General features: G+C 34.2%; 1 protein-coding gene across 1 annotated transcript in view; it reads left to right on the top strand.

The window, feature by feature from the left end:
• Positions 1–3,529: 3,529 nt before the first annotated feature.
• Positions 3,530–24,300, top strand: part of LOC140642017 (tRNA-uridine aminocarboxypropyltransferase 2-like) — a 397,678-nt gene continuing 376,907 nt past the window's right edge. The window contains exons 1-4 of the mRNA XM_072842623.1: positions 3,530–3,535; positions 4,174–4,290; positions 10,099–10,193; positions 12,386–12,578. Of these exons, the coding sequence (XP_072698724.1) occupies positions 3,530–3,535; positions 4,174–4,290; positions 10,099–10,193; positions 12,386–12,578 (411 nt within the window). The remainder of the gene's footprint in view (positions 3,536–4,173; positions 4,291–10,098; positions 10,194–12,385; positions 12,579–24,300) is intronic.

Here is a 24,300-nt window from a genome sequence, read left to right as displayed (position 1 = left end):
TACCATGGCATTCATTCTTTTAAGGTATACAACTCAGAGGTTTTTATTAATGTTAGCAGAGTTGTGCAAACATCACCACTATCACATGGTTTTAGCAGGATTTTCTTTGAAGACCTCTTTTCCAGATCTTTCTCTTGAGCTGCCTTCTTCTTTTGGTATCACATCCTGCTTGTTAGGCTCCACTAATTACTAGCTGATTGTCCTGTCATTTTCGTACAGTGCCTTCAGCTGTAAATTTCTCAGCCTGATCCCGTTACATTCAGGCAGGGATAGCTTTTGAGGCCCCCTCTTTGAGGTTTGCTCTGACTGCAGGTGTGCACTTCTTAGCTGTCTCTTCCCTAGGTTCTTGCTGGTTTATCATACAGCTTACTGGTCTTCATTAAGGGGAGTTATTATATTTGAAAGCACATGGAAGCTTGAATTTGCTCACACTCTGTTTCAAATGAATTTCAGTTCCTTGGGGGAAGAGCTTTAGAGCCCTGTTTTCTTATAGTCTGCCTGTCTTGGGCAGACTGTCTTAGCCACTATTCTGGGCACAGGGTTGAGCCATAGCCTCGCTGCTTCTGGAATAGAACTTTTGTCCTGAGGGCAAACTAGGTTGGTTGAAGACGCTTGGGGCTCCAGCATTGCCAGCCTCCTGCACTATGGTGAAGCTTCTCTTCTATAGGTGGAGGCTGTATGGAGGAAGGCAGCCTCTGCTCTTGGCCACACTCACCAGGAATGTAACCTCTTCTCTTAGGGTTGGAGGGGATGAGAAATGGCCTACCTTTTTTGTGACATATGGGGTAATCCCCGATGAGGAGCTGAGAGGGAGCTCTGTTCTTGCGGCCACACCTACCTGGAGTGGAGTTTGTGAACTTGAGCTGGGGCAATGTCAGAAATTGGTTATGGTTCAGATGCCAGACTGTCCCAGTACCAAGTTTTAGTAGATTTTCTTGAATAATGTTTCTTCCTTTGGATGTGCTACTAGGACAGTCTCCAGAGACTTTCAATGATCATTTTTGTTGTTTTGTTTTAAACTTTTAATTTTCATTCTAGTTAGTTATCATACAGTATTATATTAGTTTTAGGTATATGATTTAGTGATTCCAGAATTCCATCCATCACCTGGTGCTCGTCATGCTCATCGTAAGTGTCCTCCTTAATCCCCATCACCTATTTCCCCCAGTTCCTTATCACCTCCTCTCTGGTATCCATCAGTTTGTCCTCTATAATTAAGTCTGTTTCTTGGTTTACCCACCCACCCTCTTATTTTCCCGCTTTGTTTTGTTTCTTAAATTCCACATAATAGTGAAATCATATGGTCATTTGTCTTTCTCTGACTTATTGTGATGCGCATTATATGCTCTCACTCCATCCATGTTGTTACAAATGGTGAGATTTCATTCTTTTTACTGCTGAATAATACTCCATTGTGTGTGTGTGTGTGTGTGTGTATATATATATATATACCACCTCTTCTTTATCCATTCATCAATCCATCGACACTTGGGCTGCTCTCATAATTTGGCTATTGTAAATGATGCTGCTATAAACATAGGTGGTCCATGTATCCCTATGAGGTGAGTGTTTTTATCAGCTTTGCTTATTTCATTGGGCTTTGGGTCTGTGAAGCACTTTCCCTGTCATCATAGAAGTGGAACTTTACATACTACTTAATTCCAAATCTTCCTAAAATTCAAAGATGTGTTCCCAATCCAGGTAACTGAATTTTTGTTTTCTTTTATGTACAGAAGTTTTGGTCATATATGAAATCCAGAGCTACCAAAATCCAGAGCAGTTCCTTGCACTATCTCCAGTGTCATACTGAGGACTTTTATAACCACTATATGTGTGATGAACTAAAGATGTTATTTTCAGAGTTTATTTTACCTAGTGTTTTTTTGCCCACAGAAATCTGCAGTGTCTACCCAGCTTATTTACGTGACTGGATTTTGCAGTCTTTTGACTTCACTGATATGTGGATGTTTCCTTTATAGGATAGTTGACGTTTTTTCACTTTCTTTCATAGTTTGTCATATAACTTACAGACATCTAAGATGACATCTATTTTTTAATAAATATATATTTTTAAATTTATTTAAGTAATCTCTACACCCAGCATGGGGCTCCAACTCATGACTCTGAGATCAAGAGCTGCATGCTCTACTGACTGAGTCAGCTAGGCACCCTGGTGATACTCATTTTAATTCTGAATTTTTAAATTGGCTCCATCTGTTATTAAATTATATTTTGTAAAAGAATTCTACTGACATCTGATTGTGCACTTCAGTCATATAGAATTTCATATAAAAATCAGAATCTTAAAATTTTAGAATTTGAATGTACTTTATCTTCTTCATCTTTATACCCAATGAGTAATCTTTTTTTTTTTAACACTTTATTTTTTCATGAGAGACACAGAGAGTGGCAGAGGGGGGAGCAGGCTCCCCACAGGGAGCCTGATGTGGGACTCGATCCCAGGACCTTGGGATCAGGACCTAAGCCACAGGCAGACGCTTAACCACTGAGCCACCCAGGTGCCGTGTAATCTTTTTTTTCTAATTGCAGCCCTCTTTTATCACTTTACATAGTATAGTATGTCACTATACATAGTATAGTCTTTGTCACTATACATAGTTCCATCAACCACTCTCTTTTCCTCTCTATATTTACTTGTGTTTACTCTTCTTGTGACCACTGAAAGATATTCTTCATCCCTATTAATCTGCTCAGATTCCTGAGAGTTAATCCATGGTAGGGCAGAGTAATCATGGTGAATCATTTCAGACATCACTGGAAAGGGAGTATATTGGTTTTCCTTGGGTTAACCATCTATTCTAGGTTCAGTGATGGAGAGGGGAGATGGGATCATGTTGTACAATATATTTCTATTTCTAAGATATCACCTAGACAATTTCTTCAATAGGAGCATAGGTTTGACAGTTTCTTACAGAATGAGGTGGTAGATACAATTGAACCAATTTGCTCACATTCTATGGCTTATTAATGTAATCATTTCTTACCTCAAGCTATAACTCTACATAGGTTAAATTGAGGAAGGTGTTGATAGCAGTCAGTTTTGTAGTAGTAACAGTATGCTGTTGGGAATTCCCTTAAATATAACATTCATTTGTATACTGTTGTAATGTCATGTAACATCTGCCTGTGATAGTGATCTGTCATGAAAATTTACTCCCATGATATCTGGCTGCTTGATGAATTTCATACTATAAACACTCATATCAAATATGGGATTTAATGGTAGAAGATTCATGTGTATTTTTTTTAAGATTTTATTTATTTATTCATGACAGACACACACACACACACAGAGAGAGAGAGAGAGGCAGAGATACAGGCAGAAGAAGCATGCTCCATGCTCCCTGCATGGACGTGGGACTTGATCCTGGATCTCCAGGATCAGGCCCTGGGCTGAAGGCGGCGCTAAACCGCTGAGCCACCTAGGCTGCCCTCATGTGTATGGACACACAGAAACTGGTCATTGGTTGCTTCTAAGGCAGAGAATCCTCTGGTTTGGAGGACCGAGATGGACGTATGTACTTTATTCTATTTGAATTTTGTAATGAGTTGTATGTGTTACTGAAACAGTAGTAAAACACTAAGAAGTAAGTAAAATAAAAACAAAATAAACAATAACAAAAGAGAAAATAAATGAATTAGACATTCTGTGGATATAATTCTAGCTAAATATAATCTGGTGGCCTATTTCAGTTTCTTCTTACATTGATAAGCTCCTTGTGTTCACTGATGGCAGATTTGATTAGAACTCTTTTCTAGGTGGTAATCATATTCTTATATTTTATCATTATATTGTTCCTTCCAATATCAGATGATTAAGAAGAGTTGCCAGGTTTCTCTTTGACATAAGATCTATTCTTGATTTGTAATGCCAGTTAGAAGTGTAGCTTCACGAATAAAAAGACCATGGTGGTGGCTTATGAGTATTCTTCACTAGTGATAACTAAGATTTTTTGAGGTACTTTAATCTATATAGATGGTACAGAATTTAGCTGAATCTTTTTCCAAACTCTCATTTCTAAAGTCTAATTGATTAAATTAATTCTTGGTGTTTCATTTTAAAAGACTTTAGCAAATCTCTTTACATAAAGAAGAGGCATTATGTTCAAGTTTTAGGTTATTGTTATATCATTGTACTTTGAACATTTACAGGATTTCTTTTTCTTTCTGCCCTTTAGCCGGCCTCAGAAAGTATGTTTGTGTCCATTTCTACCATTGCATCCTCTGCACATCTCTACTCATTTGTACATAATTCAGCATCCGGCGGAGGTGAGTAAATTTTGTAAAATACATAACTTCAAATAGAATATCAGTATATAAGAGGAAACACCTTGATGAGCATATGCATACCTTCTAGCTCTTTAACATTTCTGAAAATAAATTGATGATAAATGCTTTGTCTTTGGGAAGAAATTTCTTTTATATGTTATAGTATAGTGTCTTAACGCTTTAGAGACAGATAAAAATTGTTATTTCATAAAACTGTAATTCATACAAACAATAATTGAATAGTGGAGAAATTTAGAATGCCAACAATTTTGTGTGAAGATGAGATTTTTGTGAGTGAAGAACTAAGAAAATCATTGCTTTTAAATTTTGATCATAGCTTATATTTCTTGATATTTCTTGTTAAAGTAGAAGTAACTGTCAATATTTTTAGCATTACAAAATGAATGTATAGTTTTATTTAAGTGAATAGAGCAAATATGTATAAATTATATATTTTGCTTATAAAGACTTTTAAATTAGTACTTTCCTGTATAGGTGAGAATTATGCATGTGCTGGTGTGTATGTGTGTTTGTAATTCGTAATTAACTGCAATAATGAAGGGAGGGAGGGAAAGATTTCATTGATAACCATAAATGATAGTCACTGTAAAACTAGTTGATGCATGATACGAAGTGGGTTTTGATTAACTGAAGTTAAAATTCTTTTAGCGTTTGGGAACTCAGGACATAATCTACTGAATCAGACTTCTGAAGAAGGAATAATTTTTCTTTTAAATTTCTGAAGAAATCTTTAACAAAGACTTAAAAGATATCAGTCTGTCTTTTCCCTTTCCAATAATGAAAACACTTATTTTTGTATTGTAAATTGTTAAATATTCCATTTGTTGGGTAGCCTTTTAATTTTTTAATTTTTAAGTTTTTTAGTGTTAACAACATGCTTTTGTTAGGATTTGAATAATTTGGTCACTAGCTTTTTTTTTTTTTTTCTGCATTTAAATTTGCAACACTCTGCAGCTCAGATTTTTTAAAAATGATAGTTTACTGGCCATAACAGTTTTGGATAAAACTTGACTTTTGATGGTGAATGCTTTTTTCCTTTTGCAGTGTGTATAGTATGGTGTCTGTTCATTATCTCACTATTTTGTATATTTCATTATTTCCAGACATAATATTGCATTTAAAATGTAGGTGGTTTCATTGATTTATGGTAATTTTGTTTTCAAAGGCCTCTACATTGGTAAGAAGGAAGTAAAACTGTCACTATTTGAAATGACAGGGTACTACAGAAAACCCTAAAGACACCACCAAAAACTTTAAGAACTAATAATTGAATTCAGTAGAGTTGCATGATACAAAATTAATATACAGAAATCTGTTGTGTTTCATTCTAACAATGAAGTAGCCAAAAGATAAATAAAAAAAATCACAGTTATAGTTATGCCAAAAAGAATGAAATACTTAGCAACAAATTTAACAAAGGAGGTGATGGGGCGCCTGAGTGGCTCAGTCAATTAAGCATCTGCCTTTGGCTCTGGTTGTGATCTCAGGGTGCTGGGATTGAGCCCCGCATGGGACCCCTGCTCAGCAGGGAACCTGCCTCTTCCTCTCCTCTCTGCTCATGCTCTCTCTCACTACCTCTGTCGTGTGCTCTCTCCAATAAAATAAATAAATCTTTTAAAACAAAAACAAAACAAAAACAAAAACAAAAACAAAGGAAGTGGAAGACCTATAGTGTGAAAACTATAAGACATTGATGAAAGAAATTGAAGATGACATAAACAAGTGGGAAGATATACCATGCTCATGGATTGGAATAATTAATCTTATTATAATATTTATATTGCTCAAAGAATTCTACCAATTCAGTACAATACCTTTTAAAATATCATTATCATTTTTTCACAGGACCAGAGCAAATAATCCTAAACATTTGTATATCACCACAAAAATAGCTAAAACATTCTTGAGAAAGAAGAGAAAAACTGGAAGTATCACAATCCCACATTTCACAATATACTACAAAGCTGTAGTAATCAAAACAGTGTTATGGTACTGGCTCAGAAATAGACACATAGATCAATAGAACAGGATAGAGAGCCCAGAAGGAAACACGCTTTATGGTTAACTAATTTACAAACAAAGGAGGCAAGAATATACAATGGGGAAAAGATGGTCTTTTCTATAAATGGTATTGGGAAAACTGGACAGCTGCCTGAAAAACAGTGACCACTTTCTTATACACAGAAATAAACCCAAAATGGATTGAAGTCCTAAATGTAAGACCTTAAACCATGAAGCTTCTAAAAGAAACATAGGCAGTTAAGTCTTGGACATTGGCCTTAGCAAACATTTTTATAAATATGTCTCCTCAAGCAAGGGAAACAAAAGCAAAAAAATAGTGTAATAAATAGTGTTAGTGGGAAGCCTGGGTGGCTCAGTGGTTCAGCGTCTGCCTTCAGCCCAGGGCATGATCCCAGAGTCCTGGGATCGAGTCCCACGTCAGGCTCCCTGCATGGAGCCTGCTTCTCTCTCTGCCTGTGTCTCTGCCTCTCTCTCTTTCTCTCTCTCTGTGTCTCTCATGAATAAATAAATAAAATCTGTAAAAAAATAAATAAAAGTTTTAAAAAAATAAATAGTGTTAGTACTACACTAAAATTAAAGGTGTCTGTACAGTGAAGGAAACCATCAGCAAAAGGAAAATGCAATCTGCTGAATAGAAGAAGGTATTTGCAAATGATAAATCTGATAAGGGGTTAATATGCAAAGTATACAAAGAACTTATACATGTCAACATCAAAAAACAATAATCTAGTTGAGAATAATCATTGTACCTGAAAGAAGACATACAGATGGCCAACAGACACAAAAAGACACTCAACAACATTTATTAGTAAAATGCAAATCAAAGCCACAATGAGATATCACCTCACTCCTGTTAGAAAGACTAGTATCAAGAAGACAAGAAATAACAAGTATTGGCGAAGATGTGGAAAAAAAGAAACCATTGTGTACTTTTGGTGGTAATGTGAATTAGTATAACCACTATGAAAAATATGGAGGTTCCTCAAAAAATTAAAAATAGAAATACCATATGACCAATAATTCCATCAGTGGGTGTTTGCCAACAGAAAAATGAAAACACTAATTATGTATGTAGAAAAGCGCTTAAGGATAAAATAAAACTGTTATCTCAAAAGTAACAAAATTATCTATAAGGAAGAAATGTTTTGTGAAACTATGTTGCCTTTGCTTATGAACAATGTCTTTGTAGCCATAGTGATGTAAGTGCTGCTTATTGATTTAACTAAAAATATTAGAAGATGTGATGGTAAGGAGTAATAGAAGAAAGATGAATCCTCATTTATTATAAGAGGCTGTGGTTATACAGTAAGTACATTAGTTAAGAGTAAAGGCTCAGGAGCCAGATTGTTTGAATGTAAAGCCTTAATAGCTCTGTAAACTGTAACTCTGGGCAAGTTAATTAAACTCTTTGTGCTTTAGTTTCATCATTAGTAAAATGGACATGATAAAAGATACACTTCTTTACTGGTGTATTGTGGGTGGTAAATGAATCAGTTTATCTTTCTATCCATTTATCTATAATGCACTTAGAATTATGCACATTAGAGTCAGCTGTGATGATGATAAATGGTAGTTTGTAAAGAATATTTAAAATTGATAAATCAAGAAATAGTAAGACACTCATATTTTATAGAAATATGGCGATAACTACTAGAAGAAATAGCCAAAAGAGTTGAAGTGATTGCCTCTGGGAAGTGGTGGTGGGAAGTGTATCTGGGAATATTATAAATCTTTTGGCACTGCACTATTTAATTTGACATACATACATATGTTGTTAGAAGTTTGGAGAGTAGGGCTCATGGGTGGTTCACTTGGTTAAGCATCTGCCTTCGGCTAAGGTCATGATCCCAGGGTCCTAGAATCAAGTCCCACAACTGCTTCTCCCTCTCCGTGCTGTGCTGTGTTCTCTCTCCTTTATCTGTCAAATAAATAAATAAAATCTTTAAAAAAAAGTTTGGAGAGTAGTTTAAATAGTATGTGTCATAGTCTTATAGAGAGAGTAAGGAGGAAAGAAAACAGTAGGACATACTAGAGAATGTCCTAAGCCTCTCTCCTCACCTCTCCTCATCCCATTTGTCATAGTTGCTGCTCTAAATTGGTTTCAGGCTCGTCACAGCTCCAGCTGCTACATGTTCTTTTTAGTTGTAAATCCCTGCAAATTCTGACCCTCCTGTTTTGTTATCCAACTTAAGGGTAGATGAATTTACTATCAGTATCTCTAGATTTACCCTTTTTTATTATTTTAATCAACATGTCAGAGACCTAGGACAAAAGTGGTTAGCACAAAGATGTTCCTGAAGGGTGAGTGTGTGTGTGTGTGTAGTGTGTGTGTGTGTGTGTGTGTTGAATACTGTTACTAACATACTTTTTGTTTCTGTTACAAAGATAAGTAATGTAATTATAAACTTATTTTTAGTTACTTTAGTAAATTCACATATAACATTACTCTTGTGCATTAATATGTTATACATATTAATGTGCTATAATAGTCAAATTGTTTACTGTGAGAATGTATGTAAAGCAGTGTTATATAAATTGATAAAGGTAATGGGTCTATCTGTAGGTGAACTGGCTAGAGAGGGGGTCTGTCACTTACTTGATCAGGCTTAACATACCCAATTGGGCCAGTGGAGAAGAGCCAGACAGTGACTGATCATTATAGACCAAAATAACCAAGAGGGAGGCTCAGGCAAAATAGCAAATCAGCTGGGTATACCAGGATAAAGGATACAATTCTTGTGACAAGAAAGGTGGTTTTCAGTGTTGTAAGCTAGGATGTTGGGAAAAAAAAACACTGATAGTTTAATGGAGTTTACAGGAATGGTTACTAGATTTCTCTGTTCTAAAGTTGTTATATTTTCCCCCTTTCCATACTCTTTATTGTTGGAAGTGGGCCATAAATCTAGCCAACATTCAGGTGAGTAGGAGAGATTAAGCTCCAACTTTTGGAGTAGGGAGTACTTATGTTTATTACTTGGAATTCTTCTATAAGGAAGATTTGTCTCTTCTCTCCTATTTATTTATTTTATATTTTTGGATCATGATCCATACACTTTGCTACTTCCTTTGTTACTCAAATTATTCCATTTTGGTCATTAGGAAGTTCTGTGTCACTTTGATATGTCCCATGATTTTGTTTTTTTCAGCACTTATTTCTTTTCTGGACACAAAGATTTAGGCAGTTATCTTCAAGTTGACATAGTACAAAATGTAATTACTACTGAAATAAAATTTCCCAGAATGAATTATTCATTTTAGTTAAATAAAAATGTCATTTTTCATACTTTTAACAAAGATTTTAAGAGAGAGAATGAGAGAGGGAGAGAGAGAGAGAGAGAGAGAGAAAGCATGAGGAGAGGGAGGAGTAGAGGGAGAAGCAGAGGGAGGGGGGAGAAGAGAGGAGCCCCACTTGGGGCTTAATCCTGGGACTCCCGAGACTCCAGGATCATGACCTGAGCCAAAGGAAGATGTTTAACCGACTGAGTCACCCAGATGCCCCTCATTTTTCATAATCTTAACCATTATTTAGGTTAATTTATCTTCTTATTCCATCAGTAAACCTCTAAACACAAGTAGAATAAAAATAAGCAGTAGTATTTAATACTGATGAATCAGAGAAACTATAGCTCTTATTATTAAACTGTGGTCTGTAATAAAAGTCATGTGAAAGTTTTATATCATGTAGTGTATCAGATATTCATCATGAATGTTTTAAAAGTGTGTTTGTCTAAGTGAAAATCTATGTTTTAATTATTTTTTTTAAAGGAAAGCAAAGTGTTGCGGACAGTTCCCCTATTAGCAGCATGCCTCCCCCAGGACAAGTGTAAAGTCAAGACTGGTCGTCGCTTCAGTGAAGAAAGGTAAATTATCTGGTAGGGCAATTCAGAATAAGTCTTACTTAAACAGATCTTTAAAAAATGGTTCCCTTCACCTTATCCATCAGACCAAGAGCATGGTACATTGGAGGAGGTGAAAAAAAAGTGAAGTTTTGCTTTCTCCTTCAGAATAATACAAGACAAATCAAAATATGAACAAAAACACCCTCAGAAAACATAGACCAAAATGTAATAAACAGAGGGATTATCTGAATTCCATAATAATATCTGTTGAGCCTAAAGGGTGTATATTTACTGTTTATTTTTGTTAAAACTGTCTTTAAGATGGTAGAGTACTTAGATTTAGTTGTGTTTTTCTTTTTTCTAGATTAACAATTATATGTGATACACATTTATATAAATGTACACATATTTATCCAATTCTAGCTCATTAAGGCTTTCCTGAGGCATAGTGACTAGGACTATATTGAGTATTCTTGTTATAGGCACACCACATTTTCTTTTAAATGATAGAATGCCTTCTCCTGTCATATTTAAAATATTCTTTTTAATGAGGCCAAGTATTTTTATAGGCAGCAGTCTATTAGTTGATAATTTCAGTGACAGTTCTATAATATTCTTGGATCTTATTTCATACTCTATTATGTAACCCAATATCATAAATATATACTGTGTGCATATTTGCATTTTTCTACAAGTCTTTTCTTATCTTTGAAGCATATTTTTTTTGCTTTCATGCCCATTCACAAAGCCTTCACTAATTATTTTGATCCTATCTGCAGTTAAGTATATTTTTATATGCAAAATTTAATTTCTTTTGAAAATATGGAGATTTCTTTTTCAGTCCAATTATGAACATGCTAAGTAAGGCTAGTACTAGCTCCAAGCCCAGGAATTGGCCAAAATTTTCTCTTCCTTTATTATTTTAGGTTCTTTTATTATTTAGTTTCAAATTATGAAAATAACATCATGTTAGAACTTTATAAAATCATTTTTTCCTTTCTCTGAAACTATTTTTTAGGGGCAATTTTCTCATATAAAATTTTCTTTTACTTTGGCCTCAGAGATGAGACTTGCTCTGAGGTTGGTGCTGCTATTGTGAATTTTCCTATTTTGTTGGGAATGCATATGAAATCCAGATCCCTTCACATGGGGAGCATTCACATCATTTACATTGTGACATTTCTTTCATATAGAGGCTCTTTATAATGAATGGTAGTCTCTTTATAATTCATAGGTGTATATAGATATATCTGAATTTGATCAGCTGCCAGCTTGGATCCAGGTTATTTTATTGCAAAAGTGGTGAGTATCTATACTGGTAGAAATAGAAACTATCTGGGTCATCCCTGACATTTGGTTATCTAACCCTTCCACAAATGTGTTTGTGGATGAGAAACTTGATGCTTTTTCAAATAGCTCATCCCATTTTGAATCTATTATATTAAGTAATTTGGTTTTTTTCCTCTGGAGCCTAATATAGTCCTTACTCAGTAAATTATTATTCACTGATGGATTTTTGAACTAAAGCCAATTAAGATTGTTATTTAGATGGTAATCTGGCAATCGAATGATATTAACTTAAGCTTTTGTTAGAGTACCTGTTGTAACCATGGAGGAATGGTTAAGAGATCTACTGCTTTTGGTGTCCTTTGTAAATGGAATTTAAAAATAATTACCTTCAATTTTTTGCCTCTAGTATATACAAAAATTTGGGTTTGGTGTATCAACTCTACATCCAGTGACTTTCTAAATTCATTTGGTACTTATTGAAATTGTTTTGTATGTTCTCTAGAACTTTCTGTGGGAGTATTATTTGCAAATAAGGTTATTTCTGATCTTTATGCCTTTTATTTCTTTTTCTTGCTTAATTGCAATAACTGGGAACTTTAGTACAATGTGTATTAGGAGTGGTGAAAGCCAACATTTTTACTTTGATCTCAATCTCAAGGGACACTGTAAAATATGATATTGACTGTACATTTTTGTAGATGTTATTTATCAGTTTGAAGAAGATGCCATTTATTGTCTTTAATTGACTCTTTAACTTTTCCCTTTAGGGTTATTTTATTGCTTGCAGACAGAGGCTGTCTCATTCATTATTATATCTCCAGTACCAAATACTTTGACATGTGTTTTTGAAAGAAGTACAATAAGAATAATTAAACTTTTTTTTCCCTCCCAAGCCATTAAAAATATTCTTTTTAAATTTTTAGAGATCCTGAACTTTCAAATGTTTGTCGGAAGTCTGATACATTAATATTATATCCAGGGGCTGAAGCTGCTAATTTGGAAGAATTTATATTAGATTCTCCTACTTATCCTTCCACAATCATCATCATTGATGGTACATGGAGCCAGGCTAAGGACATTTTCTATAAGAATTCTTTGTTCCGACTCCCCAAACAGGTAAGCTAGTATTTTAACATAGAATATATACAAATATGTAATTATGTACATTGTATATGTTTTCTGTGGGGGGATACACATTTCTATATATGAATTAGATGCTATTTATGTGTGTGAATGCTTGTACATAGATATGTATATGCTTGCTTGTGTGTTTGGTATGTAGATGTAGAAAATTTGAAACCTATTTACCTTTCTCAATTCCTACCACCAAACTTCACCGTAATTTGGGCATTTGCTATATTAAGAGTATCTCAAACATTTAATCAGTGAAATTTAAGGATTAATTATTTCTATGTGTATTAATGTTTTGTTAAGTGTTATGTTTAAATACTTTCATCTGGTAACTAAATTACCTTGTTCTTACTAGGAATGACTGAATTTTTATGAAATACTTTTTTGTCATTTGTTATTATAATTAGATTATCCCTCAATTTGTTGATGATGATACACTTCCTATAGTGAGCCATTCTTGTGTTCTTGGAGTGAATTCCACTTGATCATTTTACATTATCCTTTTGATATATTGCTGAAACTTTTATTTGATTCTGTTGAATTATAATTTATATGTTTTTTGTACTTTTATTATATTATCAGGTTTGGGTACTAAGATAATCTTAAGTTCACCAAATCAGTGGAGAGATTTTAATATTTTTCTATGACCTGGAATAGTTCAAACAATATTGGAATTCCTTGCTTCTTAAAAATTAGAATGAACTCATTGGTGAAACCACCTGCTCCTGGTCTTTATAAAATGATAACTTTTAAACCCTTCTTTCAAACTCTTAAGTTTTCTCCTATTTGGTTCAGTTTTTTAATAACTTTTATCTGTTTTGGGTAATTATTCCTTTCACCTGAGTTAACAAATTGATTGCCATACACCTGAATATATATATATTCTTAAATACTTAATTTATTCTGAATTATGTCCTTTCTTCTTTCTAATCACTCACAGACACAGACACATGCACTTTTTTCTCTCTGAACATACTCAAAAGATGTTTCTCAATTTTAAATATGTTTTGAAAGTATTAGCCTTTAGATTGTTTTAATGGCTATTATACTTTATTCTTATTTCCTTAATCTGTTGTTTTATCTTGATCACTTGCTTTCACCTTTTTCAGTTAATTTTTCCTGTTTTTATAAGATTTTACTGTGTATTCCTTCCCTTTACTAAGAGTAGTGAGTTCCTTCTTTAATAATAGAGAGAGAAGGCTGTGATATTTCTTCTTAGTGTGACTTTTACTGTATCTTAAAGGGTTGGGTTGACATTTTTATATCTATAGCATTGGTATAATTGTAATTTGTTTTGATTTCTTACTAACCATGGATTATCAATGACTTCTTAATTCTTAGGTGTTATAACATTTTTGTCCCTGTTTTATTTTTATTTCTTATTTTGTTGAATTTTGATAAAAGAACATTGCCTGCAGAATTTTGAATTTGCTTATGATTTCTGTGTAATTACATGGCAAATTTTTGTATCTGTTCTGTGACTATAACAATTCACATTCTCAGATTTTTCTTTTTACTCTTATTTTTGTCATATATGAGGTGTTTGATACTGAAAAAGGTATTTGAAAAGCTTCTGTTTTTGTCTTTTAAATGAAGTTAGCTCTGCATTTCTAGTAGCTTTTGTGTTATATGTTTATCTGTTTTGTTGTGAACATAACAAGACTTGTACTTAGTGACAAATAACAGTGAACCTTTGGTTCTGAGATTCTCATCTCAAATTCTTTATAGTTCTCATTCCCTTTGATAATGCAGATACGGCTTTTAGATGAGACTCATATGTAAAAGAGATGTAAAAAACAGCCAACATGCTGAATGCTTTCAATGGGCCAGTCCCGATTCCAAGTGGTTTACTTGTATTAACTTGCTTACTTAAGTGTTCCCCAAAGTATCGTTACTGTTTTAGGTAACACAGGGAGGAACATAGACACAAGACATGTTCAATAGTTTGCTTTAGAGCACACAGCTATTTCAGAGCAGAGCTGCCACTTTAACCCACCTAGTTTAGAGCCAAAGCCAGAGTGACATACTGCTTCTGAAAGGGAAATGCCATTGAGGCTATTTACCTAGGATAGCTTCCACAAGAACCAACTCTGAAAAGGCAGGCAGACTGTTAGGTTGCCACACACTTTAGGCAAAATTTATGTTCACATTACAATTAGATATCACCCAACATACAAAGGAATTTTAATGGAAGTCTTATATCTGTAAAATGGTTTACTGCAGATATTTGAATTTTTTTTCTTTTTCTGCATGCTTGTGTTGTCTGCATCTTTCATTTTGTGGTAACTACACAAGTACCATAGAAATGAGTTACAAAGTCAGGTTAAAAAGATTAAAAGATATTTTAAAATATATAAGGGCAACCCAGGTGGCTCAGCGGTTTAGCGCCGCCTTCAGCCCAGGGTGTGATCCTGGAGACCCGGGATCGAGTCCCACGTCGGGCTCCCTGCATGGAGCCTGCTTCTCCCTCTGCCTGTGTCTCTGCCTCCCTCTCTCTCTCTCTGTGTCTCTCATGAATAAATAAATAAAATCTTTAAAAAAAAATAAAATAAAATATATAATTTAGCAGATAAGGACATAGGTAAATTAAATAATTTTCCCAGTTCTACTGGGCCATATATTTTTATCACTTTTTCCTTTTCTTGTTTTTCCAAACCAGAAGCAAATATAGGTGGATATTTGTTTAACCTTGAAATGCATATATTACAACCATCAGATAAAATAAAGTGCTTAAAAGAAATATTAGATTTGACTACATGAGGGGAAATCTCACCATAAGCTAAAGTGAAAGGCAAATGGCTTTCTAGAAATCTGTGAATCAGATAAAGGCTTCATAAGCTTGGAATTCTTAGAAATCAGGTGAAGGTGAAAAAAACCTGAAAAAAAAAATGGGCCATACATGTGAAAATAAAGTCACAAAATAGAAAATAAATGTATTTATAAGTGTATTATAAAATATCCTATTATATAACAATATGATACTAAATTGTCAACCTTTATGTTGAAAGAGCATCAAATTTCCCGAAGTTTCAAGAATAACAAAGGTCCCTTAAATGCCCTAAAGTTTTGACATTACTCATTATCAGTCTATGTGTGTATTTTATGCTATTCTGAACTTTTTGAGAGTTAAGGAATAGGTATCGAAATTTACTTTTTGAAATTGAAATGTTGCCATCTCTAGCAAGAGCTCTAGCAAGAATGTCTTTTCCCAAATATTATTCCTAAATATTTTTTTTTGCCCTAAATAATACTTAGCCCAAATATATGAGTGTGGGTTGTTGGTTAGACAAAATGTTTCTAGAAGTTGTAAAAACCAATGAAATCTGTACATTTACTCTTTCTTAAAAAAATTTTTTATATACATATATATACACACACACATATATATAACATACATCTACACAGATAGGTAAGTTGAGGTGAAGAAGGGATTGATTTTTTAAAAAAATATTTTATTTATTTATGATAGACATAGGGAGAGAGAGAGAGGCAAAGACACAGGCAGAGGGAGAGACAGGCTCCATGCCGGGATCCCGACGTGGGACTGGATCCTGGGGCCCCAGGATCGCGCTCTGGGCCAAAGACAGGTGCTAAACCGCTGAGCCACCCAGGGATCCCAAGGGATTGATTTTTAAATGTAACTACATGTATCTCTAGACATTCACAAAATAATATTGATAATTGTAGTGATTTTATAGTAAAATATAGAACTACATTCTCTAACACTAAAAAGATTTGCTTATTTTTAATATATTCTTCCATTCTTAAAAAATTTCCCATTCATATGTAATGATTTTTATTTAATCAGTAACTGTTCCCTGGCTTTCCCGGAAAGAATTTTGTTTTATTACATAATAAACTTTCCAAGGGGCCACACTTTAATAAGTGAATGCAATTAAGTTATAAGTAGCGTGCATTGCTTATGGATAATTAATGACAGAGCTCCAACTCTAACTCCAACAAAAAAGAAAGTACACCTGTCATGTCACTGGGAAACTGAGAACCAGTAGGAGTGGCTTCAGGCTTGCCTGGATCTGGTTCTCAAGCAGCTCTCTGGTTTTGAGGTTTGCTTCCCTATGTGTTGGGTTTAATTTTTTACTTCCTTCCTGCTACTGGAAGTAATCTGTAGGAAGCAGCTGATTAGTCTCTTCTTGGCTTCATTTGTCTTAACAGAAAGATGATTTCTCCTTCCCAAGGCAGATTCCTGGATGGTCCTATTTTTGGGATTGGGGTAGATGGTGGTATCACTATTGACAGCAAGACTGCGTGAATCTGGAAATTTCTCCAAGGACATGAGGTGTTGTTTTCAGGACTATTTAAAAGCAGGGATGGGCAGACCAAAAACCCATAGATAACCAGACACCACTGTACATCAGTTGTTTAATTATAAAAACATGTTTGTTCATTTCTTGATTCCTTCACAATCAGTGCTGGATAGCAATATTTTAATAATTCTCCCTTATGGTCTTGCTCACCAAGGGAAAAACAAAAATGGAAAACATAAAATGAAAATTCAGTTCTTCTCTAAGTTTCCCAAATCTATAAATAATGTATAAGTTAATTAACTTTTATTTTTAAATGTGATTTATCAGTTTTCTTTATCCCATCAATACACATATACTTATCCACCTGCTTTTTTGCATAAATTTGTCTTAGCTGTTACTCTTAGTTTAGCTGATCTATTCAGTTTTTGTAGTAGTATAAATATTTTGCTACAAATACAGAAGAAAAAATGGTAGAAAGAAAAAAATCAAAGGTATTGATTATTTTTATTGGTAAAATCCAAGGTATTGCTTCCTTTACAGAAAAAATACATAGCTTTTTTTCCCCCCAAATAAGAGAATAATCATATGTAAACTGTACTTAACCATGGAATGAAGGAATTGTAATACAAACCCATTAAGTTGGCCTCTTTTTAATCTAGATTTCTAATATATCCAGACCATTTGGCAGTGAATATCTTCCCACAGAGGAATTTTACACAGGACACTCTTGACATTGGCTAGGAATAAATCCAAGGTGAATATGGAAATGTTTGTGGAGGCTCCCACCTTTCTTCATAAACTTATTTTCAGTGAGTTAATTTGCATTTCCTTGCTTTACTGCCTATAAAACTTCCACTAAAGCTGAATTTCTTACTTGATAAACAGAGCACTGTTGGGAGCACTCACAGACTAAAATATCTTCATGAAAACTATTTCGTGTGTCTACATAGACCTGTTGCGGACCGGATTATGTTACATTTCTAATTGTGTAGTTCAAATTCATTATTATCCTCTTAATTTTTAAATTGAGATATAATTGATATATAACATTATATTAGTTTCAACTGTATATAACATAATGCTTTGATATTTGTATTTATTGTAAAATAATCTAAGTCCAATTAACATCTGTCAACATAGTTGTCTTTCTTGTAATGAGAACTTTTAAGATCTTTTCTCTTAGCAACTTTCAATGTACAGTGTGGTATTATTAGCCATATTTACCATGCTGTATATTATATCCCCATGACTGACTTACTAAAAGTTTGTATCTTGTTACCCACTTCACCTATTTTGCTTCCCTCCACCTCTGGCAACTACCAATCTTTTCTCTGTATCTAGGAGCTCATTTTTAAAATTATTATTATTTTTTTAGATTCCACCTATAAGTGAGGTTATATGGTGTTTGTCTTTCTCTGCCTGACTTATTTCACTTTGCGTAATACTCTCAAGGTCCATCCATGTTGCAAATGATAAGATTTCCCTTTTTTAATGGTTGAATAATGTCTACTATGTGTGTGTCTGTATATGTACATATGTGTGTATACACATAGGCACACACACATCACATTTCCTTTATGCATTCATCTGTCCATGGACATTTAGACTGTTTCCGTATCCTGGTTATTGTAAATAATGCTGTGGTGAACATGGGGGTGCAGATACCTTTTCAAGTTTAGTGTTTTTGCTTTCTTCAAATTATCTTAATTTTATCTGAACGTTCATGTTTGTTTACTTCTATTACCAGCATTGGGAGTTGGCTTACTTTTTAATACCCTTTCCTTTTCAGAAGACACAATTAAAAAAAAATTTACAGAGTAACATGTAAAAGATTCTGGAAAACAAGGGCACAGTACAGCCTCATGGAGACAGAGATTCTGAATAGTGTGTTTTACTTGTTTGTTTAGTGACTTCTATGCTGTATCTTCCAATAAATATGATTTAAATTATTGCCACAGCAAAGTACGTATTTCATGTCATGAAACTTCAGTATCCTTGGGGCATAGTTAGAGGAGATGAATGTTAAATACAGAATGCCAAAGGTTTATGATGTCAGTGATGAACTTTTTTGATCTTTGCACATCATTCATAATTTTTAGGCAGACTGTATTCATACCTCTCTGGGTCTCTTCTGGCTCATGTGTTGAAGTGTTGTGTTCTCCTCATGGGCTATGAGGCTTATCTTCAAGGTTGTAGATGGCATTGTATTTACATATGGAGCTTGAGTTAACTTGCTTCTGTTGAGAGTATGATTCTAGGTTATAGAACGTAAATTGGTAAGAACTATGATCTTGTTCTTTGTGAAAGAATAATTTAAAGAAAGTTCTGAGAAATATCTATGTGAGGGATACCTGGCTAGCTCAGTCAGTAGAGCATATAATTCTTGATACCAGAGTTTGTGAGTTCAAGCCCCACATTGGGCCTAGAGCTTACTTAAAAAATATATTAATAAAAAGAAATCTCTATGTAAAAATCATTGCTTCCATACTTCCATTGTTCCTCACTGAATTCTTAGTTGTGAACTTGTCTTTCTGAGAGAAATTCTTAAATCCCTTGGCAGTTAATATTACAAATTTTGAAACAGAAGGAATCTTAAATATTAATAAATTCTTAGCATTTTAGAAGGGAGGAAGCTACAGGCCAGCAAGAAATGATTCTTCAGAAGTTGCAGCCAGTTATGGGGAGAACCAGAAGTGTAATCTGCTTCTCCTGCATTCTAATTCAGCATATCAGGCTAGCTCTAGAATTGGCTAATTAAGAAAATTTAGATTGAATTTATTTGAAAATTAACCTAAATTTATGATTTTGTATCATGAATCATCTGGTCTAACCAAGTGCTTAAAGTTTAAGACATTTCTATTCTTGAATAAGTCAGGTGGAGGTGTACCATAGCAGAGCGTGGAAGAATGTACCCTGCCTTCCTTGTCAGACTGTGGTTCATGGACCAGCAGCATTGCCATCACTAAGGAGTTGGTTAGAAATGCAGAGTGTGGGATGCCTGGGTGGCTCAGCGGTTAAGCATCTGCCTTCAGCCCAGGGTGTGATCCTGGAGATTGGGAATCGAGTCCCGCATCGGGCTCCCTGCATGGAGCCTGCTTCTCCCTCTGCCTGTGTCTCTGCCTCTCTCTCTCTCTCTCTCTCTCTGTGTGTCTTTCATGAATAAATAAATAAAATCTCAAAAAAAAAAAAATACCGAGTGTCAAGTCCCAGAATCTTCATTTTAACAAAATACCCAAGTAATTCTTCTGTATATTAAAGTTTGAGAAGCACTGCTGTACTAGAGATTTTAAAATTGAGATATAATTCACAACCTTTAAATGTAGCCTTCTAGAGTGTACAATTCAGTGGATTTTAGTATGTATACAAAATTGAACAACTATCACCATTATCATATTCCACAGTATTTTCATGTTTTGAGTTTCTTTCCCCCCAAGACTTTCTACCCATTAGTGGTCACTTTCCTCCTTCCCCATTCACAAACACAGGCAATGCACTGCTCTGTTTGTTGTCTCTGTAGACTTACTTATTTGTGTCAGGCTTTTTTCACTTTGCCATGGGTGTTTCTTTCTTTCTTTTTTTTTTTTTTTTAAGATTTTATTTATTTATTCACGAGAGACACAGAGAGAGGCAGAGACATAGGCAGAGGGGGAAGCAGGCTCCATGCAGGGAGCCCAATGCAGGACTTGATCCTGGGACTGTGGGATCATGCCTTGAGCTGAAGGCAGATGCTCAACCACTGAGCCACCCAGGCATCCCAAGCCATGGATGTTTCAGACTTGATCCACGTTGTAGCATGAGTCAGTCAGTACCTTACTCTTTTTTATGCCTAAATAATATACCAGTATGTGCGTATATCACATTTTGTTTATAATTAATCCATTAATGGACATTTGGTTTGTTTCCACTTTTTGGCTCTTGTGGATAATGCTGTTATAAATATTTGTAGGTTTTTGTGTGTATACCCCTTTTCAGTTCTTTTGGGTATAACCTGGAAGTAGAATTGTTGGGTCATTTAGTAACTCTGTTTTTAACTTTTGAGGAACTGTGGAACTATTTTCTAAGGCAGATGCACTGTTTTACATTTATTCTAGTGATGTATGAATGATTCAGTTTCTCCACATCTGAGCAAACCTTATGTCTTGTGTGTGTGTAGTGTATTTCCCCACTGCCTATGATGTTGAGCATATGTATGTGCTAATTGGTCATTTGTATATCTTTTTTTGACAAATATTTTTCAAGTGCTTTGCTGATTTTTAAGTTAGCAATGTTGCTTTTGTTTTTAAAAAAGATTTTATTTGAGAGAGAGAGAGAGAGGGAGAGAGAGAGAGAGAGAGAGCACTCATGAACAGAAGGTAGGGGCAGATGGAGAGGAAGAAGTAGACTTCCCTCTGAGCAGGGAGCCCGATGTGGGGCTCTTTCCCAGGACCCCAGGATCATGACCTGAGCTGAAGGCAGATGCTTAAAACCCTCTGAGCCACCCACGTGCCCCTCGTGATTTTGCTTTTTATGATTGAGTTGTAAGCATTCTTTACATATTCTGTAGAATAGCCTTGTATCAGATATATGACTTGCAAATATTTTCCTCTTTTCTCTGGGTTGTTCTTTTACCTTCCTGTTGTGTTCTGTGATGTAAAGAAGTTCTTAATTTTGGTGAAGTTCAGCTTATCTATTTTTTTCTTTTGTTTCTTGAGTACTAGATGTTTTAATGCTTAGAGAAAATAAAGTAGAAAAAGACTGGAAGCCTTGTGTGTAAAAGTTAAAGAAGAGTTCAGATCTGGGAGAAGGGCTTATGAGTCTCTGGATACCAAATGCTAGAAATATTTTCAGAAGTTAAAAAACTGTTACTTTATTAAATTTAGTTTTCCAAACATTCGTATAATGGCTATTATGTGTCAGTTACTTTTCTAAATACAAATATTAACTCATTTAATTGTCATATTGATTTAATATTATTTCCATTTAGTAGAAACAGAAATTGAGACACAGACTGGTTAAATAACTTGCCCAAGCTCACACAGCTAGTATGTGATGGGATTGGTAAAGAATTCTAACATAGACATTTAAAGGTTTTATGTCAAATACAATGTTGATATTAAGGGGATGGAAGAATTAATTTATAATCTTAATTACAGAGAAGGACATTGAAATTCCTTGTGAGAGTGTGTGGAGAAAGGTTTAGGGCCAATTTGGAAAAACTGTAGCAGTTTGGGTAAGGATCCGACGCCATACTAGAGTATTTTTCAATCAGTAGTGTGATTTATCTGAGAATTCATTAAATAAACTTTATTTTTGTGATTTTAAACTAGACTTGCCTATATAATCTTTTACATATATTTATGTACCTTTCTTATGAGAGATTAGAAATAGTTACATACATTTTCTCATATCTCTGTAGTAATTATCATCTAGCTGGTGTTGAATGTCAGATACTGAAAAATTTTATGGCCTACACGTTGTTCATATCATTTGGACAACTCATTAAATCCATGAAAAGAATAATTTCATGAATCAAATAGTCTACCTTTGAAAGAGGAGAGGGAAACTGATGATTCTTGATGTGTGGCAATACAGGGCCTGTTAACTATTGAGACAAATCATCGTTTAAAGCAGTAATCATCTCCCTTGCCTTTGTTCCAAGTAACCCCCTAACTGCATTTCCTTCTTTGCATCTTTTTTAGAGTTAAAAGTATCTTGCATTTCCTTCCAAAATTTTTGTGTGTGCTCGTATACATTATAACAATATATACTCACTTCTAAGGCATGTGCACCATTCAAACATGCTTTAACTGAGGTACCAGTGCTCAGAAAGCTCTGAGTGTACACACACATGAAGATATTTACAGAGTATTGTTTCCCAAGGCTAAGATTTCACTTCTGAGCATTAAGTCTCATATATAAGGCTCAAAACAGGGGAATTCCCAAAGATGGTGATAGTCAGAAGCCTGTGGTATTTAGTCATAGCAGCCTGAGCTAAGATACATCTCCGTATCTTAGAGAAATGTCTTCCTGAAAAGGAAAATGGGAATGTAATGTATATTATTAATTGTTATTCAGAAAAGCCTTTTCATCTTTTTACTCAAGTAGTTCATTTATCTGTTTTTTTCTTTTGTTACCTGTGTTTTTGGTTCATATCCAAGAAATGATCGCCAAATTTAATGTCCCTAAGCTATTCCCCTTGTTTTCCTCTAGGAGGCTTTTAAAAGCTTTGGGTCTTTCTTGAATCCATTTTGACTTCATTTTTGTGTATGGTGTAAAATAAGGGTCCAACTTTATTTTTTGCACGTGGGTACCCAGTTTTTCCAGTACCATTTATTGAAGAGACTGCCCATTCCTCATTTTCCTAATCATCTTTATCTCATTGTTTTCTGATGTATTTAAATGATTTTTTCTCATGCATATTTTATTTTTTTCTTCAGTTTCATTTCTGCTTTTTTAGAGTGTAATATTATTTCTATTTTTTTCAATAATAGCTTTAGAATTTTTTCTTTTATCTTACCTATTATTTCATAGTTAATGTTTAATATCCTTGAAAAGACAGAAAAGTTGTAATCTAAAATTTTTTCTTCTAGAATCAGTCTTCTGATGTGTTCTCTTTGTCACTTGTTTGTATGTTTGCTCAGTTTATTCACTTATTCATTGGTTTACTAACTCATTCATGCAGCATGTATCTGTTGAATGCTTTTTGTACTCCCATCCTCCACTTTGATTGTTCTCTTTATTTTTAATGAACTAGAGTAGACCTGATCTCTGTCTTCATGGAGCTTACATTTTACAGTGATGATAATTTATTAGGTAATAGGTAAATTATTATCATTATCATTATAAATCATTATATTAAAATAATTTATTAGGTGCCCACCCTATACCACTCTTTCCTTCCTCCCCCTCTTTTTGCTGTAGGGTTTATTATATTGGTGTTGGGCTAGAATTTCTTGGTTTACTTTGCTTGGGATATGGGTATTCCCATCAAGGCCTTTTCTTTAGACAAACAATGGTGCAAACAGTCTTCATTTACCTGGGAGCACTATTTTAAAACTTGGCTTCTAGCATTGGGGATTAAGTAGAAAAAGGAAGCAGGGTTATTACTTTTCTTCATAAAATGTTATTACAGTGAAGATAGTTTACTTGATAATTTGGACATCTTCGCCCTTAAGATATAGCATGCGGTTTAGGATGGAAGTCACTAGAAGAAACAAATGCCCTTAAAAATGTATATCTAACTTAGAAAACTTTTTATTTAAAATGAATATATGAAGAGAATTGAAGAATATACAGAGTATCATTTTATTTTGTACTAATGGAAAAACTTCATTGCTTGGGGTTACCTGAAAGCTAAAAAATAACAGATTATATGAAATCTTAAATATTTATAGTTGTAAACACAGTAGATACATTTTCCTTATGAATTCTCACATTGACATTGAAAATTTTCATTTAAAGTC

This window comes from Canis lupus, chromosome 10, assembly GCF_048164855.1.
Source record: "Canis lupus baileyi chromosome 10, mCanLup2.hap1, whole genome shotgun sequence".
In the NCBI taxonomy this organism is placed as follows: domain Eukaryota; kingdom Metazoa; phylum Chordata; class Mammalia; order Carnivora; family Canidae; genus Canis; species Canis lupus.
The sequence above is the reverse complement of the archived record's forward strand: the minus strand, read 5'-3'. Positions and strand labels throughout refer to the sequence as shown.